The sequence below is a fragment of the Pinus tabuliformis genome, chromosome 9 (genome assembly GCF_031772625.1).
Source record: "Pinus tabuliformis cultivar Carrire ecotype Pingquan chromosome 9, CPIR1, whole genome shotgun sequence".
In the NCBI taxonomy this organism is placed as follows: Eukaryota; Viridiplantae; Streptophyta; class Pinopsida; order Pinales; family Pinaceae; genus Pinus; species Pinus tabuliformis.
Genome location: NC_142307.1, coordinates 1,971,644,775 through 1,971,668,228, shown reverse-complemented (window position 1 = coordinate 1,971,668,228; position 23,454 = coordinate 1,971,644,775). Strand labels below are relative to the sequence as shown.

At 38.5% G+C, this 23,454-nt stretch overlaps 1 protein-coding gene across 1 annotated transcript; it reads left to right on the top strand.

The window, feature by feature from the left end:
* Nucleotides 1-17,174: 17,174 nt before the first annotated feature.
* LOC149156901 (uncharacterized) lies at nucleotides 17,175-21,428 on the top strand. Its single transcript, XM_089444908.1, has 4 exons — nucleotides 17,175-17,982; nucleotides 18,135-18,352; nucleotides 19,176-19,948; nucleotides 20,852-21,428. Exons 1-4 carry the CDS (start codon nucleotides 17,178-17,180, stop codon nucleotides 21,411-21,413), a joined length of 2,358 nt encoding a protein of 785 aa, XP_089301034.1. The 5' UTR covers nucleotides 17,175-17,177; the 3' UTR covers nucleotides 21,414-21,428.
* The last annotated feature ends 2,026 nt before the right edge of the window (nucleotides 21,429-23,454 follow it).

The window sequence follows — 23,454 nt, the reverse complement described above, 5'->3', positions numbered from 1 at the left end:
GTTTCTTTGTGAATCTCTATACGAATAGATTGTGAATGTGTTCCCAAAGAATCTTCCACCATTCTTTCTAACAAGAATAGTTCTTCTATTTTCTCAAATCTTCCAGAGCATTTTGTTCCTGGAGATAATCAAAAATTTTCTGAGATTTAACCGTATTCCACCAATTTGTAACCCAAGGCTCCAAACCTTTCCGTAATGAAATAGGAATTACCCAAGGCAGTACTACTAAACATGCGAGATATCGTAGGGAAGCTGATGCTTTATATTCGGACACTTCCAATTCGTGAATCGCTAACGAACCTGATTCACTTGTCAGTTCTGTCCGAAATCTAGACAAAGTACGAGTGATAGAATGAGGTATGGGATCCATAGATTGATCTATTGCGTAATTGTTTGATCCCGATCAAAAAATATACTCGGGAAAAAAGTAAAAGGTTTGTTCAAAATGGGTGAGACGGAGCATAAGGAGATCATTCCAAATCATTTATATATGGACCAATTATCTATTAATTTTTTTCATCTTCTTCTTTTTTAGAAGAATAACTTGAAGTAACATAAGTCTTATTCATTGCCAAGATCTTTTGAATCCTGATCACTAGATCCTTTACGAATATTTCCCCAGTTATCTCCAAAGATGACAAACGCTCTTGAAAAATGAGAGAACGACAAAAAGTCATAATTGGATCGTGATGAGAGGAAAAAAGCGTTTTAGTTTTAGGGAAACCGGACCACTCTATCTAGTAATTGTTGTTTCTGAGACATCATATTCATCTACTGGTACCAGTTCTATTTTAACTTATTGCTTTTTCTATATTACCTCTTTCTATACTATTTCATAAAAATAGTATATTGTTCGTAAAGATCCTATATCGTTCCATTTTCATACAATGAAATATTTATTGAAATTTCATTGTATGAAAATGGAATATTTATTGAAATTTCCTGATTGGATATTTATTCATGTTCCTTTATCCTCGACATACATTCAAATGTAAAAACATTTGAATATATGTCGAGGATAAAGACACCCCCGATTTCAAAACCCTTCAATGGATACACGCAAGAAACGGGCTGATTCAGCGGCTTTCTGTTCGATCTCCCTTAGGTTCACATTATCACCAGTACGAGTTAAAGGAATGTCTTGTCGGCCCTTTATTTCCATATAAAGAACACGACGAGGGGAAATACCTTCTTGAATTTCCATTTTGATCATCTGAATATCCTTCATAAGAAATCGTGGGAAAATACGACGATTTATTCCGGGAAATCCCCAACGAAAAAGACATACAATTCCTTTTTTTTTATCGAACTTATTATAGCCACTACCCACATTGAACAAAATTGTGCACCACAGATAAGAGCTAATGAACAGACCTGCAATACCATAAAAACACATTACAATTCCTTGTGGAACAAAGAGTATTTGCTGAGATGACAATAGGGGTATCAGGTTCTCACCAAAATAACTCGAGATCCCGACTAGGAAAAATCCTAGTGAACCCAGAAAGAGGATACAAGCCCAAAAGAAATTACTTCTTTTTCGAGACCCTGTTATAGGTTCTATCCAGAGCCATTTGGATCGACGATTCATAAAAAATTGTATTCAATTCCATCCTATTGAAGTTGAGGGAATAGCCAACTTTTTTATCCTTTGGTTCCCAAACTCTTATGAACTATCTATATAGATAGAGATAAATTTTCAGTTAAGTCAGCCAAGTTTGTCTTCTTGTCCATTCTTACCATCCATTTCAAATGGGTCCTTCCCTAATTTCTCAATTTTAGAAACAACATTGGATCAGTGGAGTATAAATATCTCCTGGAATAGATATCTATACCGTATGAAAAAAAAAACCGACCACATTAACATATTGACCCATACCTATTTATTGACATATGTGTAGATCCTATCTGTATATATGTATATGAATATATAATATGAAATATACCATATTCATATATATATCAATTATATATATATATATTATATATAATTTGGATATTATACCTATTTTGTGTCTATAAGAGTTCTATCTTATATCATCTAAAATAGATATAGATATCCTATCTGTTCTGCAATTGAAAGATCTAAACCCATTTATTAAATCTGATTTGATCAGATTCATAAAATCTCGTCCTTCTGAATATACAGATGAGAAAGAACCATTGTAATTGCCGGAAGTAATAAGCCGACTAAAGGCACCAAAATAGAGGGTAGGATAGGGAGTAGGTTAGAGAGTAGGTTAGAGAGTAGGTTAGGGAGTAGGTTAGGAATTATCATAGAACGAGTACCTTACTTAATCAATGAAATGTTTATCCATATTACAAAGAATAATTATAAGGTCAAATAAGTGATGGGACCAAATAAGCGGTCCCATTCGTCCTTCTTCATAGAATACATGTATGCAAGTGTTCGTTGTTCCTTTCCCCGTCTCTCCCGAAAATACTAAAAAAGCATTTCCAGTTGGGGCAATTTTTTTTTTAATAAGATCTCGATGAGTTCAACAATGAGTTCTATATTACAACATAGAGATCCATTAGAACACTTACTATATAAGTAAAATAGTGGAAGAACATGAATCCTGACCAAAATTTCTCTGATTTCTGAAAGCGGAGAATTGGCTATATGGATTGTTAGTATAGGCTCGAGGATCATAAATTGTTAATAAGAAGGGGGTGAAAAGCAATTCTCTCCTTCGCCGCGATAAGAAACTGTATCACTGTCACTTCCGTTACAAGGAACTCGATTTGATCCTTTTTCCTGATAAGGAAACTCAACGTTCATTTTTTTCTTTTTATTTATTTACAAGGAAGACCGTAAAACGTAAAACCAAAATAGTTCACTCAGAACACCTTTTAAGAGATTACGTGGAACGATCAGATCAAATAAACCATGACCAAATAAATGCTCAGTCACCTGAAAATCTTCAATCACTTTCTGACCTAATGTTTGTTCGATTACTCTTTTACCTGCAAATGCAATGTACGCTTTAGGTTCGGCAATAATAATATCTCCCAACATGCCAAAACTAGCAGTCACTCCACCAGTTGTCGGTGACGTCAGAATCGATATATATAACAACTTTTTCTCCTTCTGATGAATATATAATGCAGAAGCTATTTTAGCCATTTGCATTAAACTAAAACTTCCTTCTTGCATACGTGATCCTCCGAAGCACACACCATAATTAATGGAAGAGATTCCGCGTAGGCGCTCGATAGACGGGTTATTTTCTCACCTACTACAGAGCCCATACTACCTCCCATGAACTGAAAATCCATAACTCCGAGTGCGATAGTAAGACCATTTAATTGACCTATACCTGTTTTAATAGCATCAGTTAAACCTGTCTCTATTTGATAGAAAGTGATATGATCCTTATAAGATTCATCCTCAGAATTAAGATTATTAGAATGAGAAGGTTCATTCTTAGAATAAAATTGAAGAACATCTAGAGTGTACATGTCTTCATCCATAGGACGCCAAGTGTCACGATCAATTGGAAGTTCTATTCTATCTGAACTATTCATTTGCAGATAATATCCACATTCTTTACAAACACTTTGATTCTCTCTCAAGAACCTGAGATATAGTAAGTTCTCGCAATTATCGCATTGAGCCCATAACTTCTTAATTTTAGCGTAATCAATACTTTTGTTCTTGTTTTTCTCTGTCTCATTGGCATCCTTACTATCCCTTTCGACCGAATTTTTTAGTAATGCAGTTGTTTTACGATTGTCTTCGAACCACTCCTTTATAGACATAGAGTTTTCCTTCCATATAAATGTGAAAATTGTTACTTTTCCTATCTTATTTTGTATGAAGAGAAGTCGTATAAGTATAAATACAATGATGAAAATTATTAATCAATAGTGGAATGAATCATTGAGAAATCATTTCCATTCATTATTTATTAGGAATCTGAAGTATCGATCCGGGATTATGATAGAATACTTTATTCTATTATAAAGAAAGATTCTCTCCTATACCGCGATGGAAAGGAATTTTCATTTAAAATACAACATCTTTTGGGCTAGAAGGGATTTGAACCCTTGACTTCACGGTCTGGAACCATGAGCTTTGATCCACTGAGCTACCAACCCTATCGAATGATCTATAAGATCATTGTAAAGGATGAATAGGATTCGTTATCGAATGCTTGACCCAAATTTTTTTTCATAAATAACTCTGTTTGAGATATTTAACCTTGGAAATATCTATATATCAATATCTACATAGATATTGATATATAGATATTAATATATGGAAATTCCATATATTGATATCTGAAATCCCATATCTCTGCTCACGATTTGGACTAATATTTGGGGTAGTAGTAAAATATTGGGCCGAGTCCGATTGGTAGAATGAAAGTCACTGGATTACAAGCGATCAATCACATCAAATTCAAATTTGATCTCCTTCCATACTTCACAAGCGGCAGCTAGTTCAAGACTCCATTTACAAGCTTCACGGATCACTTCATTACCTTCATGAGCAAGATCACGTCCTTCATTACGAGCTTGTACACAAGCTTCTAGAGCAACTCGATTAGCTACTACACCAGGTGCATTTCCCCAAGGATGTCCCAAAGTTCCCCCACCAAACTGTAGTACGGAATCATCCCCAAAGATCTCGGTCAGAGCAGGCATATGCCAAACGTGAATACCTCCTGAAGCTACGGGCATAACACCTGGCATAGATACCCAATATTGAGTGAAGTAAATACCACGACTTCGATCTTTTTCGATAAAATCATCATGCAGTAGATCAACAAACCCTAAAGTTATGTCTCGTTCCCCTTCAAGTTTACCTACTATAGTACCGGCGTGAATATGATCTCCACCGGACATACGCAATGCTTTAGCCAGTACCCGGAAATGCATACCATGATTTCTTTGTCTGTCAATAACTGCATGCATCGCGCGGTGAATGTGAAGAATTAGGCCGTTGTCTCGGCAATAATGAGCCAAATAAGTATTTGCGGTAAAACCTCCCGTCAGGTAGTCATGCATAACGATAGGAACTCCCAATTCTCTTGCAAATACTACCCTTTTCATCATTTCTTCACATGTACCTGCAGTAGCATTCAAATAATGTCCCTTAATTTCACCCGTCTCAGCCTGAGCCTTATTAATTGCTTCCGCACAAAAGACAAAACGATCTCTCCAGCGCATGAATGGTTGGGAATTTACGTTCTCATCATCCTTAGTAAAATCGAGTCCACCACGGAGACATTCGTAAACTGCTCTACCATAGTTTTTGGCTGATAGACCCAATTTTGGTTTGATAGTACATCCCAATAAAGGATGACCATATTTGTTCAATTTATCTCTTTCAACTTGGATACCATGAGGTGGACCCTGAAAAGTTTTGGAATAAGGGGGAATCCGCAAATCTTCCAAACGTAGAGCCCGTAAGGCCTTGAATCCAAATACATTACCTACAATGGAAGTGAACAAGTTAGTAACAGAACCTTCTTCGAAAAGGTCTAAGGGGTAAGCTACATAGGCAATAAATTGAGTCTCCTCTCCAGGAACGGGCTCGATGTCATAGCATCGCCCCTTGTAACGATCGAGACTAGTAAGTCCATCGGTCCAAACAGTGGTCCATGTACCGGCGGAAGATTCCGCAGCTACTGCTGCTCCCGCTTCTTCAGGTGGCACCCCGGGTTGAGGAGTTACTCGGAATGCTGCCAAGATATCTGTATCTTTGGTCTGATATTCAGGAGTATAATAAGTTAATCTGTAATCTTTAACACCAGCTTTGAATCCGACACTAGCTTTAGTCTCTGTTTTTGGTGACATAAGTCCCTCCTTTATTAATAATTATTTCTCGCAAGGACGAGGTCTGCTCGACATGGACCGAACGTAAACAATCAATTTTTATAGAAATATCCTACAAAAAGTCATCCGTTATTGGGGTGCTAGATACACTCTCATTGTATAATGTTCTTTATGTATGACGCAACCCAATCTTTGCTCTTGAAGTTCTTCCTCCATGGATTGACCCGAGAACCTTTCAGTGGTTAAACTAGTTCATGAATGAAATCAAGGAACCGAATGGACCTTTGACCATAATGGTGCGAATTGTCCGAAAATACATATACAGATGAGATGTGCGTATGAAGAGAAGAGATAATGATCAATGAGAGAAAGGTCATGAATATCAAGTTTCATATTTCACAGATGATCTGGACATAATTTTGAAGTATTTTCGGTTTTAGTTATGGATAAATTGGTTCTAGTTATAGATAAATCGAAGACTTCCTCATGATCCTTATTCATATCCATCTACCTACTTCATATTCCAAATATGGATGAATTTAAACTTTTCAATAAAGTTGGATTTTACCCAGGTGGTAACTTCCATTTATTATTTACTGGTCTGATCGACGCAATATGGAACATTTTTTTTTTATTGATGATATTGGCAAAATCATATTTATATATTATTCATGGAAATTATTTCCATTTTTGTATGAGAAAAAATCCTCTTGTTCTTGGGGTTTCCGCACGTGTAGAAAAAAATGTGGGACGTATTGCTCAAATCATTGGCCCAGTACTGGATGTATCTTTTCCTCCAGGTAATATGCCTAATATTTACAATTCATTGATAGTTAAGGGTCAAGGTACAGCCGGTCAAGAAATTCAGGTTACTTGTGAGGTACAACAATTATTAGGAAATCATAAGGTTAGAGCTGTAGCTATGAGTGCTATAGATGGTTTGACGAGAGGAATGAGAGTGATTGACATGGGAGCTCCTCTAAGTGTTCCAGTTGGTGGAGCTACTCTTGGACGAATTTTCAATGTTCTTGGAGAACCTGTCGATACTTTGGGTCTTGTAGATGCTTGCATAACATCTCCTATTCATAGACCTGCTCCCGCCTTTACAGAGTTGGATACAAAATTATCCATCTTCGAAACAGGCATTAAAGTAGTAGATCTTTTGGCTCCTTACCGCCGTGGGGGAAAAATTGGTTTATTTGGAGGAGCTGGAGTGGGTAAAACAGTACTCATTATGGAGTTGATCAGCAACATTGCTAAGGCTCATGGAGGGGTATCTGTATTTGGAGGGGTAGGAGAACGTACCCGTGAAGGGAATGATCTTTACATGGAAATGAAAGAATCGGGAGTAATTGATGAACAAAAAATATCAGAATCAAAAGTGGATCTGGTCTATGGTCAGATGAATGAACCACCAGGAGCTCGCATGAGAGTCGGTTTAACTGCTCTAACCATGGCCGAATATTTCCGAGATGTCAATGAGCAAGACGTACTATTATTTATTAATAACATCTTCTGTTTTGTCCAAGCGGGATCAGAGGTATCCGCCCTATTAGGCAGAATGCCTTCCGCCGTGGGTTATCAGCCAACTCTTAGCACGGAAATGGGTTCTTTGCAAGAGAGAATTACTTCCACAAAAAAGGGATCCATAACCTTGATTCAAGCAGTTTATGTACCTGCTGACGACTTGACCGACCCTGCTCCTGCTACGACATTTGCACATTCAGATGCTACTACCGTACTATCGAGAGGATTAGCTGCGAAGGGTATCTATCCAGCAGTGGATCCTTTAGATTCAACATCGACTATGCTCCAACCTTGGATCGTAGGCGAAGAACATTACGAAACTGCACAAGGGGTTAAGAAAACTTTACAAAGTTATAAGGAACTTCAAGACATTATAGCTATTCCTGGACTGGATGAATTATCAGAGGAGATCGTTTAATCGTGGCAAGAGCAAGAAAAATTGAACGTTTCCTATCACAACCCTTTTTCGTAGCAGAGGTATTCACAGGTTCCCCGGGAAAATATGTGGGTCTCATGGAAACAATTAGAGGTTTTGAAATGATCCTTTCTGGAGAATTAGATGGTCTTATCGAACAGTCTTTTTATTTGGTGGGTAATATTGATGAAGCTACCGCGAAGGCTATAAACTCCAACATGGAAAGTTAATTCTGAAAATGACCCTAAATCTTCATGTACTGTCTCCTAATCGAGTCATTTGGGATTCAGAAGTTAAAGAAATAATTCTATCTACTAATAGTGGTCAAATTGGCGTATTACCCAATCATGCTTCACTTGTGGCAGCTGTAGATATAGGAGTTATGAAAATACGTCTCAATGGGCAGTGGTCCACTATGGCTATGATGGGCGGTTTCGCCAAGATAGACAGTGATAGAATAACTATATTGGTAAATAATGTAGAGAGAGATGTTGACATCGATCCCCAAGAAGCCCAGGAAAATTTTCGAATAGCTAAAGCTGACTTAGCTCGAGCCGAAGGCAAAAGACAAGCAATTGAGGCTGATTTAGCTCTGAAAAGAGCTAGAAACCAATTAGAGGCTATCAATGCTAGCCCCCCCGTCTCTAATTAACATTTTCTATAATGATCTGAAAAATGGATTCAATGTTCCGCCTCGATCCAAACACGTGGAGTAAAACTTATTAGATACCATTGAAAACTCGATGGCATCTAATAAGTTTACCTACTATTGGATTTGAACCAATGACTCTCGCCGTATGAAAGCGATACTCTAACCACTGAGTTAAGTGGGTCATTTATTCTCATAGGTAGAGTTGGATTTATAAACGATTCTAAATCGAAATCGAATTAAATGTATAGACAATGTATGTGTCCTTGGCACAGATCGAACTTATTGGAACGTATTGGATCATAGTATTGGATCATGAAATGTCTACCTTGACATAAAGTGATCCATCTGGTTAGTATAGTAGTGTATCACCAAAACTGGCAAGGAAGGGCTATAGCTCAGCAAGGTAGAGCACCTCGTTTACACGTGCGCCAATGGTTTGGCGGGAGAGTTTATCGATTCGTCCGATCCACGAAATAGATTCTATGTGAAATAGTCTTACTCTATAAATTTGTTTCTCTGGGGAACAATAACATGACAAAGATTAAGTTCGATCTGATTCGAATTACGGATCTAATTGATATGGTCAATCCCAGCTCTGTTAAATGCCAGGCATAATGAGTTTAATACGGGGACCTCAAAATAGATTCTTTTCGCTCTATGAACTTTTAGGTGTATGAAGTGTCATATTTTACTTTTGGAGCGATAGAAGAGACTCTATTTGAGTCAATCTATGCCCGAGCAAGGCAGACCTACGTCAAAAAAACCTTTTGAATAACTTTGGGATTGCTTCCGAAGGGTAAGAATTTGGAGCACACAGAGCCATATTAGTATCTTACCGAAAAGAGGAGAATGGCAGACTAACCGATCTTTCCATCAGTTAATGAAAGAGCCCAATGCGAGAAAATGCATGTTGGGTTCTTGGAACAGTTCAAATTATTTTGATAATAAGAACTTTGATCTGTTCTACCGAGAAGGTCTACGGTTCGAGCCCGTATAGCCCTATACATTCCACTAAGTGATACTATTTATATATATCCCCTCATAGTCCGTCCCTATGACTTGGCCTTGAAAAGTCTTTCAGATCATATCAATCTCATGTCCTTATCTAGATCGATGGATGGGAACGTTGGACCAGAGCAGGCATATTAGTATTTTGGATCGATCGAGATTGATCCGATACCAGATGATCAAACCTATAAACTATTTTTATTTTTTTTTTTTATCGCTAGTTCTTCGAAAAATTCGAGAGTTCTCTCGAATATCATATGTTCCAAGCAATCCATAGAGCAGTCAAAGTATCGATCGGACATGTGACTTTTAGCTCCATCCAAACGCAACGCATTCCGTTGGGGTTGAACAAAATTTCCGTTCAATCGAAAATCCCGGATGTATCTATCCCTTTGCTAAATATCGGGGCGAAGATCTTGATCAACTAGGATTCTCTACAATAAGTTATGTGCGGTAAATCGAGCCTATTTTTGAACCATAGAAGTGGCAAGTACGACGGATATTCCGAATACCTGGGCAGAGAAATTCTCTGGAGTTGATCCATCCTAGCTAAAGGCGAACCTTTGGTTCGTTCTCTTTCTTCACCTAAGATCATCACATGGTTTTTGAGACCCAAGATTTTCATATTGGGACAAACACTCTTCCTTGCCTCTAGTTCCGTTCTGGTAACATATCACAAAAATGCAATCTACCGGCTATGCATATTAGATCTACATCTGGACCAATGTTTGCTTTAATCTACCCCACTATTTTATAGAATACACATATTTCATGGAATGCGTTCTGGAACAAACAATAGAATAAAGAAGTCTGTTGGGTTGGGACGAAAGAAAGAAACTATTACCCCTTGTCCAGAAATTATGTGGACAGCGACCCAAAAGAAGCTGCTTTCTGCCCCGTTACAAATAGATCTCTACTCGGCAATAGATCTGTCCGAAATGATTTTATATCATTGTGAGATGAGTGGCTCATCTCATAACGAACTTATATGTGAAATATTTTATACGTTCCACGGATCGATTGACGCCTACCAATTCTATTCGCTTGACCTAAACTTTCAAATGAATTAACTGAAAGACAACAATCAAATTTATATTTGATTCATCAAATGTTCACTATCTCCGTCGGTAGATGAGCCTTTAAATTTGTATCTTTGTCCCATAACCTGCATAATAATATAACAAAGAACTTGATTGTATCCTAACCGTGCATGTAAGATAACAAAATTTTCCAGATTGGAAAACCCTATACCTTCTAATACGAGAAGGAAGGATACAAGTTCAAATGGTCTAGATTCATCGAATCTGAATATATGATAAGCGAATAGGGTCGAACTTGTCGACACAGCCACAACCTTGATCATTTTAAACAACGACTCTCCGATAAAATACCCTGCCCAGAGTTGTTCATATGGACAAGATCTTAGTATCAAGATAAAAAATACAATAAATCTCGAGATAGATCTCGATCTATTCCATTTACACCGAACCATTTTAATGGTTATGGCCCGTTCGTTACAACTCGAATAATGTGGGATCTACCGAACCAATCTGCAAAACTGTGTTAGTTGAAAACTAAAATTTGATAGGGAAAAACAATAATTATCGCCCATGAGTGAATAGACAAAGGATCGATACGAAAGAAGAAAGATTCTTCTTTCACGTTCAAAAGAACGGAGGGAAGATGGGATCGGGATATTTCTCCGGAGAAGTACAAAATACTTCATATTTATCACATATTTGATAATAAGCCATACAACTTGTTCGAGAGTTGAGAGTTAGTCATTGATCTTGCTTTGATCCCCTATCAGAGGTCACCGACGACCCACATAAGAACAAACGTTAGCTCATTTTTTATTCTTGGAAGAAATGACTGTAGATAGATAAATTGGTTTTTCCGGGGCAGACGTAGCCAAGTGGACCAAGGCAGTGGATTGTGAATCCACCACGCGTGGGTTCAATTCCCGTCGTTCGCCTCATAAAAGAAGATAAAAAACGGACTGGATCCGAATCCGATTTGTTGTCATTTTCATATTTCGATGAAAATATTTCTATCTATGTAATAGAAATGGACACCCGAGCCTTCTTTCTTCGTGGAAACATGAGCCCTTTATAGGACTTGAACCGATGACTTACGCCTTACCATGGCGTTACTCTACCGCTGAGTTAAAAGGGCCCCCTCATCATATATGAATGAGTGAGTCTACTATGGTAGATGGACAAAAAATTGGATATGGATGATCCATCTATCTTTATAGATATCAAGTTGAGAACATATATTATAGTAGCTCGTAGGGTAAGGATCGCTATACTGGAAACTCCGGGCCGAGTTGATACGAAGTGGATGGAGAAAAGTTATGCCTGAGAGCATTTGCTGAAATATGTTCGTATTGATAGAAGAGCCAAAGGCTCAACGGGTCAGGTCCTATTGCAATTACTTGAAATGCGTTTGGATAATATTCTTTTTCGATTGGGTATGGCTCCCACCATTCCCGGAGCTAGACAATTAGTGAATTATAGACATATCCGGGTCAATGACCATATGGTAGATATACCAAGTTACCCTTGCAAACCTCAAGATGTGATTACTATAAGAGATCAACAAAGATTGAGAGCTAAGAATATGGAGCCATTCCAGTTTATGGCTCTTTTTCTTCCTGGAAGAGGAAGATCTTTCTAAAATGAATTAGAAAGAATTCAATTAGAAGATTAGAGGAGTTGAGCAAAAAAATTCCTTGATAAAGAGAAAGAACAACCTAGAATTTCTAAAACTAGAATGGATAGAATCCTTTCTTCTCTCTCGGAAATAGAAGAGAGAGAATTAAGGAATTCCGGAATTTGGATTCAAATGTGGAAGGAAAGAAGTGACGGAATATCCGTCAATGGGATTGTGGCGTGTATAGTTTAGTGATACAGGTGGGTTTATTCGTTACATTATCAACTTAAATAGTTAAAGGATATTTGGATGGATCTCTGATCCATCCAAAGCTCTATCTATCTATAACTAAAGGGCCCGATACAACCATCAGAGTCAGAACAGTGAGCTACGCAATAACTTCTAGATCCATTTGGTTTTCTTTCACCCTCCATCGACTGAATGTATGAATAAAATGTTGTCGGGATCAATCACTTTTCTTCTATTTTGTCTTCTTCGGACTCCTACCCATTCGTGTAGTTTCGATCAGGAACCTATGGCCTTGAGAAACTGATATCTTTACAATAAGACATAAAATAGATAGAGAACCCTAAATAGATAGAGAAAGAACCCTTCAATATCTATATAATAAAATTTGATATTGGAGAGAAATAAATGGACTAATCCATGTAACGCATTTAATCAAACTCATTGGGGAGGGAATGAAGATATGGTAGAGCTTAAATTTTTGATAGCTTTTTTTCTTGCTTTTACAACAGGTATTCTAGCTATCAAATTAGGTCAAGCACTGTATGACTGCTGATTTTTTCTGCTTTTCTTGGCCTGGCCATAAGCCAGGCTAAGAAAAGCAGAAAAAATCAGTCATACAAACTATTTTTAACGAAATGAACAATACGATTGACTGGATTGTTCTTTATCCAACTGAATAATGGCAATATTCATTATATTGCCGATACAATCTGTACATACTATGATATACACCTTTACTCCACCATTCATTTTGTTACACATGAACTCTTCCATCTTGGAGAGATGGCTGAGCGGACCAAAGCGGCGGATTGCTAATCCGTAGTACGGATCATCCGTACCGAGGGTTCGAATCCCTCTCTCTCCGTTCGTCCACTATTGATCCTGAAAACGAATAACCCCGAATCTTTCTACGGAACGGAAAAGGCCCATTAACCTAGAGACTTCCTATTTTGACCTTTTTTTTTCATTGCATAGCACAAAATGATAAAGTTATCATTTTGACTGAGCATTTGAACTCAGTATTTTATTTTTTTCCCGCAGTGCAGTAAAGTATTTTTTTTTCCCACAATACTTGCTAAGGTTTTGCAAATGGGGTAGCAAGCTAAATGGGCTTGATTGGGGAAAAACTCCACAGTTAAGCGCGCTTGAGCCAGAGGAGTTCTGGGATGGGTGACCTCCTGGGAAGTCCTGGTTACCGGGTGCAAGCCCCGGAAGTGATGATTGATGCTATGTGATTCGTTCTCCACTTTTCACTAGTTTCAATCCCACTTCTTCACCCCTGTGAGCATCACCCGATGCAATGAGTGCTAAGTGAACTATTCAAAAATCATGAGAAATTAGTCAGTTACGACTACCTCTCATGGAAATGGTCATACGTTTGAATGACTTACTTAACGCAGTTGAATCCCAAAAATGATATCTAATATAATGCACTGCGTAAATCCCCCATACTTAAATTCAAAAAGAGTCAAGGGATCTCTACTTGAATGGTTCATGAGGCACAATACTTGCTAAGGTTTTGCAAATGGGGTAGCAAGCTAAGTGGGCTTGATTGTGGGAAAAAACTCCACAGTTAAGCGCGCTTGAGCCAGAGGAGTTCTGGGATGGGTGACCTCCTGGAAGTCCTGGTTACCGGGTGCAAGCCCCGGAAGTGATGATTGATGCTATGTGATTCGTTCTCCACTTTTCACTAGTTTCAATCCCACTTCTTCACCCCTGTGAGCATCACCCGATGCAATGAGTGCTAAGTGAACTATTCAAAAATCATGAGAAATTAGTCAGTTACGACTACCTCTCATGGAAATGGTCATACGTTTGAATGACTTACTTAACGCAGTTGAATCCCAAAAATGATATCTAATATAATGCACTGCGTAAATCCCCCATACTTAAATTCAAAAAGAGTCAAGGGATCTCTACTTGAATGGTTCATGAGGCACAATACTTGCTAAGGTTTTGCAAATGGGGTAGCAAGCTAAGTGGGCTTGATTGTGGGAAAAAACTCCATAGTTAAGCGCGCTTGAGCCAGAGGAGTTCTGGGATGGGTGACCTCCTGGGAATTCCTGGTTACGGGTGCAAGCCCCGGAAGTGATGATTGATGCTATGTGATTCGTTCTCCACTTTTCACTAGTTTCAATCCCACTTCTTCACCCCTGTGAGCATCACCCGATGCAATGAGTGCTAAGTGAACTATTCAAAAATCATGAGAAATTAGTCAGTTACGACTACCTCTCATGGAAATGGTCATACATTTGAATGACTTACTTAACGCAGTTGAATCCAAAAAATGATATCTAATATAATGCACTGCGTAAATCCCCCATACTTAAATTCAAAAAGAGTCAAGGGATCTCTACTTGAATGGTTCATGAGGCACAATACTTGCTAAGGTTTTGCAAATGGGGTAGCAAGCTAAGTGGGCTTGATTGTGGGGAAAAACTCCACAGTTAAGCGCGCTTGAGCCAGAGGAGTTCTGGGATGGGTGACCTCCTGGGAAGTCCTGGTTACCGGGTGCAAGCCCCGGAAGTGATGATTGATGCTATGTGATTCGTTCTCCACTTTTCACTAGTTTCAATCCCACTTCTTCACCCCTGTGAGCATCACCCGATGCAATGAGTGCTAAGTGAACTATTCAAAAATCATGAGAAATTAGTCAGTTACGACTACCTCTCATGGAAATGGTCATACGTTTGAATGACTTACTTAACGCAGTTGAATCCAAAAAATGATATCTAATATAATGCACTGCGTAAATCCCCCATACTTAAATTCAAAAAGAGTCAAGGGATCTCTACTTGAATGGTTCATGAGGCACAATACTTGCTAAGGTTTTGCAAATGGGTAGCAAGCTAAGTGGGCTTGATTGTGGGGAAAAACTCCACAGTTAAGCGCGCTTGAGCCAGAGGAGTTCTGGGATGGGTGACCTCCTGGGAAGTCCTGGTTACCGGGTGCAAGCCCGGAAGTGATGATTGATGCTATGTGATTCGTTCTCCACTTTTCACTAGTTTCAATCCCACTTCTTCACCCCTGTGAGCATCACCCGATGCAATGAGTGCTAAGTGAACTATTCAAAAATCATGAGAAATTAGTCAGTTACGACTACCTCTCATGGAAATGGTCATACGTTTGAATGACTTACTTAACGCAGTTGAATCCAAAAAATGATATCTAATATAATGCACTGCGTAAATCCCCCATACTTAAATTCAAAAAGAGTCAAGGATCTCTACTTGAATGGTTCATGAGGCACAATACTTGCTAAGGTTTTGCAAATGGGGTAGCAAGCTAAGTGGGCTTGATTGTGGGGAAAAACTCCACAGTTAAGCGCGCTTGAGCCAGAGGAGTTCTGGGATGGGTGACCTCCTGGGAAGTCCTGGTTACCGGGTGCAAGCCCCGGAAGTGATGATTGATGCTATGTGATTCGTTCTCCACTTTTCACTAGTTTCAATCCCACTTCTTCAACCCTGTGAGCATCACTCGATGCAATGAGTGCTAAGTGAACTATTCAAAAATCATGAGAAATTAGTCAGTTACGACTACCTCTCATGGAAATGGTCATACGTTTGAATGACTTACTTAACGCAGTTGAATCCAAAAAATGATATCTAATATAATGCACTGCGTAAATCCCCCATACTTAAATTCAAAAAGAGTCAAGGGATCTCTACTTGAATGGTTCATGAGGCACAATACTTGCTAAGGTTTTGCAAATGGGGTAGCAAGCTAAGTGGGCTTGATTGTGGGGAAAAACTCCACAGTTAAGCGCGCTTGAGCCAGAGGAGTTCTGGGATGGGTGACCTCCTGGGAAGTCCTGGTTACCGGGTGCAAGCCCCGGAAGTGATGATTGATGCTATGTGATTCGTTCTCCACTTTTCACTAGTTTCAATCCCACTTCTTCACCCCTGTGAGCATCACCCGATGCAATGAGTGCTAAGTGAACTATTCAAAAATCATGAGAAATTAGTCAGTTACGACTACCTCTCATGGAAATGGTCATACGTTTGAATGACTTACTTAACGCAGTTGAATCCAAAAAATGATATCTAATATAATGCACTGCGTAAATCCCCCATACTTAAATTCAAAAAGAGTCAAGGGATCTCTACTTGAATGGTTCATGAGGCACAATACTTGCTAAGGTTTTGCAAATGGGGTAGCAAGCTAAGTGGGCTTGATTGTGGGGAAAAACTCCACAGTTAAGCGCGCTTGAGCCAGAGGAGTTCTGGGATGGGTGACCTCCTGGGAAGTCCTGGTTACCGGGTGCAAGCCCCGGAAGTGATGATTGATGCTATGTGATTCGTTCTCCACTTTTCACTAGTTTCAATCCCACTTCTTCACCCCTGTGAGCATCACCCGATGCAATGAGTGCTAAGTGAACTATTCAAAAATCATGAGAAATTAGTCAGTTACGACTACCTCTCATGGAAATGGTCATACGTTTGAATGACTTACTTAACGCAGTTGAATCCAAAAAATGATATCTAAAGTATTACTGTTTATGGAACAATAATAGCTCCACTCTTTAGTAGAAAAATGATATTTTTTCATCAAAAATTATATCTGACTTAGTCCATAAATTGCAAAGGTATCGTTCATGAACGAATGGAAGGATTAGAATATCTCGTTTCTTTCCTCTTTTTTTATCAATATAAATGGGACCAATCCCTACATTGTGTATTGGTACATACAAACGATAAAATATCTTTGCCTCTCCCTGCTATTATGTATGAACAAAATTGTTTCAAACCTGTTCCATCATTAGCAATGTCCAAGTGAATAGATGTTCACTTTCGAGATGATCCGGGTCTAGCTTGATAACATGATCTCTTCCAATCCAATGTGAGAAAGTTACATAGTGTCTACTTTTTCCGATAAAGGGGTGTTTGCATGGGTTTGCCTTGGTATCGCGTTCATATCGTCGTATTGAATGATCCTGGACGGTTAATTTCTGTACATATAATGCATACAACTCTAGTTGCTAGTTGGGCTGGTTCAATGACTCTGTACGAATTAGCAGTTTTTGATCCATCCGATCCTGTTCTTGATCCAATGTGGAGACAAGGTATGTTCGTTATACCTTTTATGACTCATTTGGGAATAAAGGATTCATGGAGTGGATGGAACATCACCGGAGAAACTGTAATTAATCCCGGTATTTGGAGTTATGAAGGTGTGGCCGGGGCACATATCATGTTTTCTGGCCTGTGCTTTTTGGCAGCTATCTGGCATTGGGTATATTGGGATCTGGACATATTCTGTGATGAACGTACGGGAAAACGTTGTTTAGATTTGCCAAAAGTATTTGGAATTCATTTATTCCTCTCAGGAGTAGCTTGTTTCGGATTTGGAGCATTTCATGTAACGGGTTTGTATGGTCCTGGGATATGGGTGTCTGATCCTTATGGACTAACTGGAAAAATACAACCAGTGGATCCAGCATGGGGAGCTGAAGGTTTTGATCCTTTTGTTCCAGGAGGAATAGCTTCTCATCATATAGCAGCGGGTATTTTGGGTATATTAGCAGGTCTATTCCATCTCAGTGTTCGTCCTCCCCAACGTTTATACGTAGGATTACGCATGGGGAAAATTGAAACGGTCCTATCCAGCAGTATTGCTGCTATGTTTTTTGCAGCTTTCATTGTTGCTGGGACCATGTGGTATGGCTCCGCAACTACTCCGGTCGAATTATTCGGTCCCACTCGTTACCAGTGGGATTAGGGATACTTCCAACAAGAAATAGATCGACGGGTTCGTGCCGGTCTGGCCGAAAATTTAGGTGATCCCAATATCATGGTATGTTTACCATATAATAACAAAGTTAACAGATCTCAACCAATACAATAGTTTCTATGGCTACACAGACCATTGATGATACTTCCAAAACCACGCCAAAAGAAACCCTTGTAGGAACGACCTTAAAACCGCTTAATTCAGAATATGGTAAAGTAGCTCCTGGATGGGGAACTACTCCTCTTATGGGTTTTGCAATGGCTCTATTTGCAGTATTCCTATCTATTATCTTGGAGATTTATAATTCTTCCGTTTTATTGGATGGGATTCCGGTTAGTTGGGGCTGAGGAACTCCAAAATTCACCTGGTGAGCTCTTGAAGAAAAAAAAAGAACTGAGGGATTCAAACCCAGACCAAATAGTGGCTTTGAGTTTTTAGCTTATCTTGTTCCAATAGTTTGATCGTGTAATTACTTTTCTCTAAGGATTTTTGGAATATGGGTGTGCGACTTGTTGAAATCGATCCATATTTATAGTACAGAAGACCGATCTGTTATCTTCATCAAGATGGTCCTACCTCGTTGGATATTTAATTTCTAGAATATTGAATCTCTAGAGCACGAGGTCTATCATAGATATGTTCCGGAAGATCTGAACTATGGTTTGTACCTATCATTTCCTCGTCACCAGACTTCCAATAAAGAAATTGAAAGAGGTATTTCCTATAATAAATCGAAGGAAATATCCCCTCTCATAATTATGCTGATTATGACCAAAGAATGATATAGTATCTGATTTCTCTTAGTTAGCATATTTCGTCGAATGAGCGAAAATGAAAAGGTTATTACCCAGAGAACCTTTTGGGGATTTGATAAAATCATCGGGGTCTAATTGAAATCTGAGGTTTGGATTGATTCATCTATTGAGATCTCGACAAGATAATTCCTATAAATCGTCTATATTAGTTCTTTTCTAGGGAACTGATCACACGAATAGGGTAAAAGATCGTTCAAAGGGCCTATAGTGATTTATCATAGGGATGAGCCGACTTGAAATTTTGGCACTTTTTGAAATTTTGGCACTTTTTGAAATTTTGGCACTATAGAGTCTTCTAATAGAAATGCTGGATTGTTTCGAATGATCTTCATTTCTCCAGCCGGTCAGGCAACGAACCCTCAAGTATCTCTTTTCGAAATTTATTTATTCGTGTCCAAAAGCATTTGCGTGTTCTTGTTCAAGCCGTATGAAGGGAAATTCTCATGTACGGTTTTCAGAGGGGGAATTTCAGTTTACCTATCTCAATAAAGTATACGATCGGTTCGAAGAGCGTCTCGAGATTCAGGCGATTGCGGATGATATCACCAGTAAATATGTTCCTCCTCATGTCAATATATTTTATTGTCTAGGGGGGATCACACTTACTTGTTTTTTAGTACAAGTAGCTACTGGTTTTGCTATGACTTTTTACTATCGTCCGACCGTTACAGAAGCTTTTGCCTCTGTTCAATACCTAATGACCGAAGTTAACTTTGGTTGGTTAATCCGATCAATTCATCGATGGTCGGCAAGTATGATGGTTCTAATGATGATCCTGCACGTATTCCGTGTTTATCTCACAGGTGGATTCAAAAAACCCCGTGAATTAACTTGGGTCACAGGTGTAATTTTGGCTGTGTTGACCGTATCCTTCGGTGTAACTGGTTATTCTTTGCCCTGGGATCAAATTGGTTATTGGGCAGTGAAAATTGTGACTGGTGTGCCTGAGGCTATTCCTGTAATAGGATCTCCTCTGGTAGAATTATTACGCGGAAGTGTTAGTGTGGGTCAATCTACCTTGACTCGTTTTTATAGTTTACACACTTTCATATTACCCCTTCTTACTGCTGTATTTATGCCAATGCACTTTCTAATGATCCGTAAGCAGGGTATTCCAGGTCCTTTATAGAGAGGAAAGATAGATTGAAAATAACTATTCATAACTTATCGTTCCGAATAACGACAGTAATATATCATCGCCAGGAATATTTATTATTCAAAAATGGAAATATCCATAGAAAATATGGTCCTCGGATTTCTCCTTTCGATTTTGGAGTATTATTCATCCAATACAAACAAATAATTGGAGTAGATTCTCAGACGGAGAAGATGGATTATGGGAGTGTGTGACTTGAACTATTGATTAGGCCATGCAGATACTTTCTCCGATCTACCACATAAATATTTCTGATAAAATGTGTCTCTGTCCCAATTTCCTTATCAGAAATAGGAAGTTTAGCACCTGGGTGGAAAGGCATTGGTCAGTTTGTTCCGTTCCAAGAGAATTCTTTCTATGATCGAATCCGAATCAGGAAGGGCTCCGTGAGATCCGGACAATGGGACAATATTTTCATATATTCAATAATTGGACTATATGACTTTACTTCTCCTTTTCATAGTGTGAAAATGCATCCATTTCCCTTGCATCCATTTCGATGGGAAAACTATTGGAGTGAAAGAAGGGATCTAAGGAAGGAGAGAGGCCGGATCAATAACAAGTCAATACCTTGTATGCTAAAAAACTTTTGAGGTCTATTCGTGGTGATAAACACAAATTACAAGGACTAAGATGGTCCAAAAGGCATATCGATCATGATCGAATTTGTGAGCTTACTTGGGTCATGAGCATTTAACTGGAATAATAAAATGACCAATGATGGATGATCATAGACATTATTAGTTCCTATTTTTCCAATTCGTCTTCCATCACGGGAAAAAATAAGTGATATATACTTCCTCCAGTTATTGTTCGAGCCGGATGATAAAAATTGGCATGTCCAGTTCTTTCGGGGGATAGATCCATAAAGATCTACTTATCCCAATAACAAAGAAACCTGACCTAAATGATCCTGTATTAAGGGCTAAATTAGCTAAAGGTATGGGACATAATTATTATGGAGAGCCCGCTTGGCCCAATGATCTTTCATATATTTTTCCAGTAGTAATTTTAGGTACTATTGCATGTACAATAGGTTTAGCGGTTCTAGAACCATCAATGATTGGTGAACCAGCAAATCCATTTGCAACTCCTTTGGAGATATTGCCCGAATGGTATTTTTTCCCTGTATTCCAAATACTTCGTAAAGTACCTAACAAATTATTAGGTGTCCTTTTAATGGGCTCAGTACCCGTGGGATCATTGACGGTGCCTTTTCTAGAGAATGTGAATCAATTTCAGAATCCATTTTGTCATCTAATAGCTACAATAGTATCCTTGATTAGTACTACAACAGCCCTTTGGTTAGGTATTGGGGCAGCGTTGCCTATTGATGAATCTTTAACTTTAGGTCTTTTCCAATCCAATTTGATCCAACTGTCGAATATAAAAATATTTCAATTTTTTTATTCATATATCTAGGGAGTAGTTGCTTTAAGACAAATTATATCTCCCTAGATATACCCATCTTGTCAGATATTTCTTTCGAATATTCCACGAAAGAGAGATATGTCAAAGATTCTCATGACTCTCCAAAAGAACTTGGGTAAAGGAAATGAAGAGATGAAATGAAACCAACCATTTTATGAACCCGAAACTAATTCCTGGGTGGATCAATTGCAAAACATTTTCGTAGAACTTCCAATACCTGTTCAACAGATTCCTTCCCGAAGTGTTCAATTCTCATTAGATCTTCTCGACTGTAATTAAGAGGTCCAATAATGTATGTATATTGGCTCTTCTGAGGGAGTTATAGGTTTTGGGGGGTAACTCTAATTGGTCAATGAAAATAAGTTGAAATGCTATTTTTTCTTTCGTTTCCCCCGTATCAGTCAATACGTGCGAAAGGGGGAAGGGAAGCATATTAGACCCTTTTTTATTGTTCATTCCATCGATGTTCTGTTCCTCTCCATGGAGGAAGGGAATAAATAAATCGATCAAATTTCGAGAAGCTTCGTAAAGTGCCTCCCTAGGAGTTAACCCCCCATTCATCCATATTTCCAGGAAAAGGACTTCTCGTATTTCATTTCCGCTCCCATAGGAATGAATACTATAATTCGCATCGCGAACAGGCATAAAAACAATGTCTATAGGAAAAATTCCGTCCTGATAATTATTTGGACTATGTATAATATATCAGCGATTTTTTTCAATTTGTAATCTGATATCAGAAGTAATTGATTTAGTAAGTCTAGCTATATGTTGTGTAGTATCAATTATTTTCACAGAAGGGGGTAATATGATATCTTGAGCAGTTACATTTCTGGGTCCAACAATATAAATAGAAGCTTCTCGGATTCCGTACGAGTCACTTCTAAATACAATTTCTTTTAGATTCATCAAAATGTCATGTACTGATTCTTCAATACCTATTATCGCGGAATATTCATATTTTATGTTCTCTAATTTTACACGTGTGATACATGTTCCTTCTACTTCTCCAAGTAAAGCTCTTCGCATTGCGATGCCTATTGTATCGGCTCGACCTTTGCGGAGTGGGGATAGAGAAAAACGGCCATAATGAAGACGCTTACTGTATGCTCTGGATTCGATGCATTTCCATCGTAGTGTCTGAATAGAGACTGAGATTTCATCTCGAATCATACCAAGAATATTTGATCAGATCATTAAATCATTTCTTTCTCTTGAAATTAATTCAATTCTTACACACGTCTCTTTTTGGGAGGTCTACATCCATTATGTGGCATAGGGGTTACGTCACGTACAAAACTTAATAGTATGCCACTTCTACGAATGGTTCGTAATGCTATATCTCTCCCTCGACCAGGGCCACTTATCATAACTTCTACTCATTCCATACCCCGATCCATTAATGCATGAATAACATTTTCTGCTGCAGTCTGGGCAGCAAATGGTGTACCTCTCCTTGTACCTTTGAATCCATAGGCACCAGCAGAAGACCAAGAAAGAACTTGTCCCCGTACATCTGTAGCAGTCACTATGGTATTGTTAAAACTTGCTTGAACGTAAATAACTCCTTTGAGTACTCGATGTTCATTCCTACGTGAACCAATTCTTTTTATAGTTTTTGACATATTAATCATTATGAGTTCAGTTCGAAAAATGCATATCGAAATCTATTTTACCACTAGATCTGTTAATTGATATAGAAGAGGATTACCCCTGTTTTTGCTTATGTCTCAGATTAGAACAAATTATCATAACTCGTTTCCGTCTACGAATTGGTCGACATTTTCCACAAATTCTACGAATAGAAGCACGAATTTTCATATTTGTGACCCTCCAATTTGCTCATATTACATTTTGTTTCCTGAGACAGAGAGTCTGTTTCATCTGTGATTCTCGATCCCTATCAGATGTTCAAAAGGTGATTCAATCGTTTGAAGGTTTGTTGCTAAGTCTATATATTATACGTCCTTTGGTTAAATCATAAGCACTTAATTCGACCTTGACCCTATCTCCTGGTAGTATTCGTACGGAA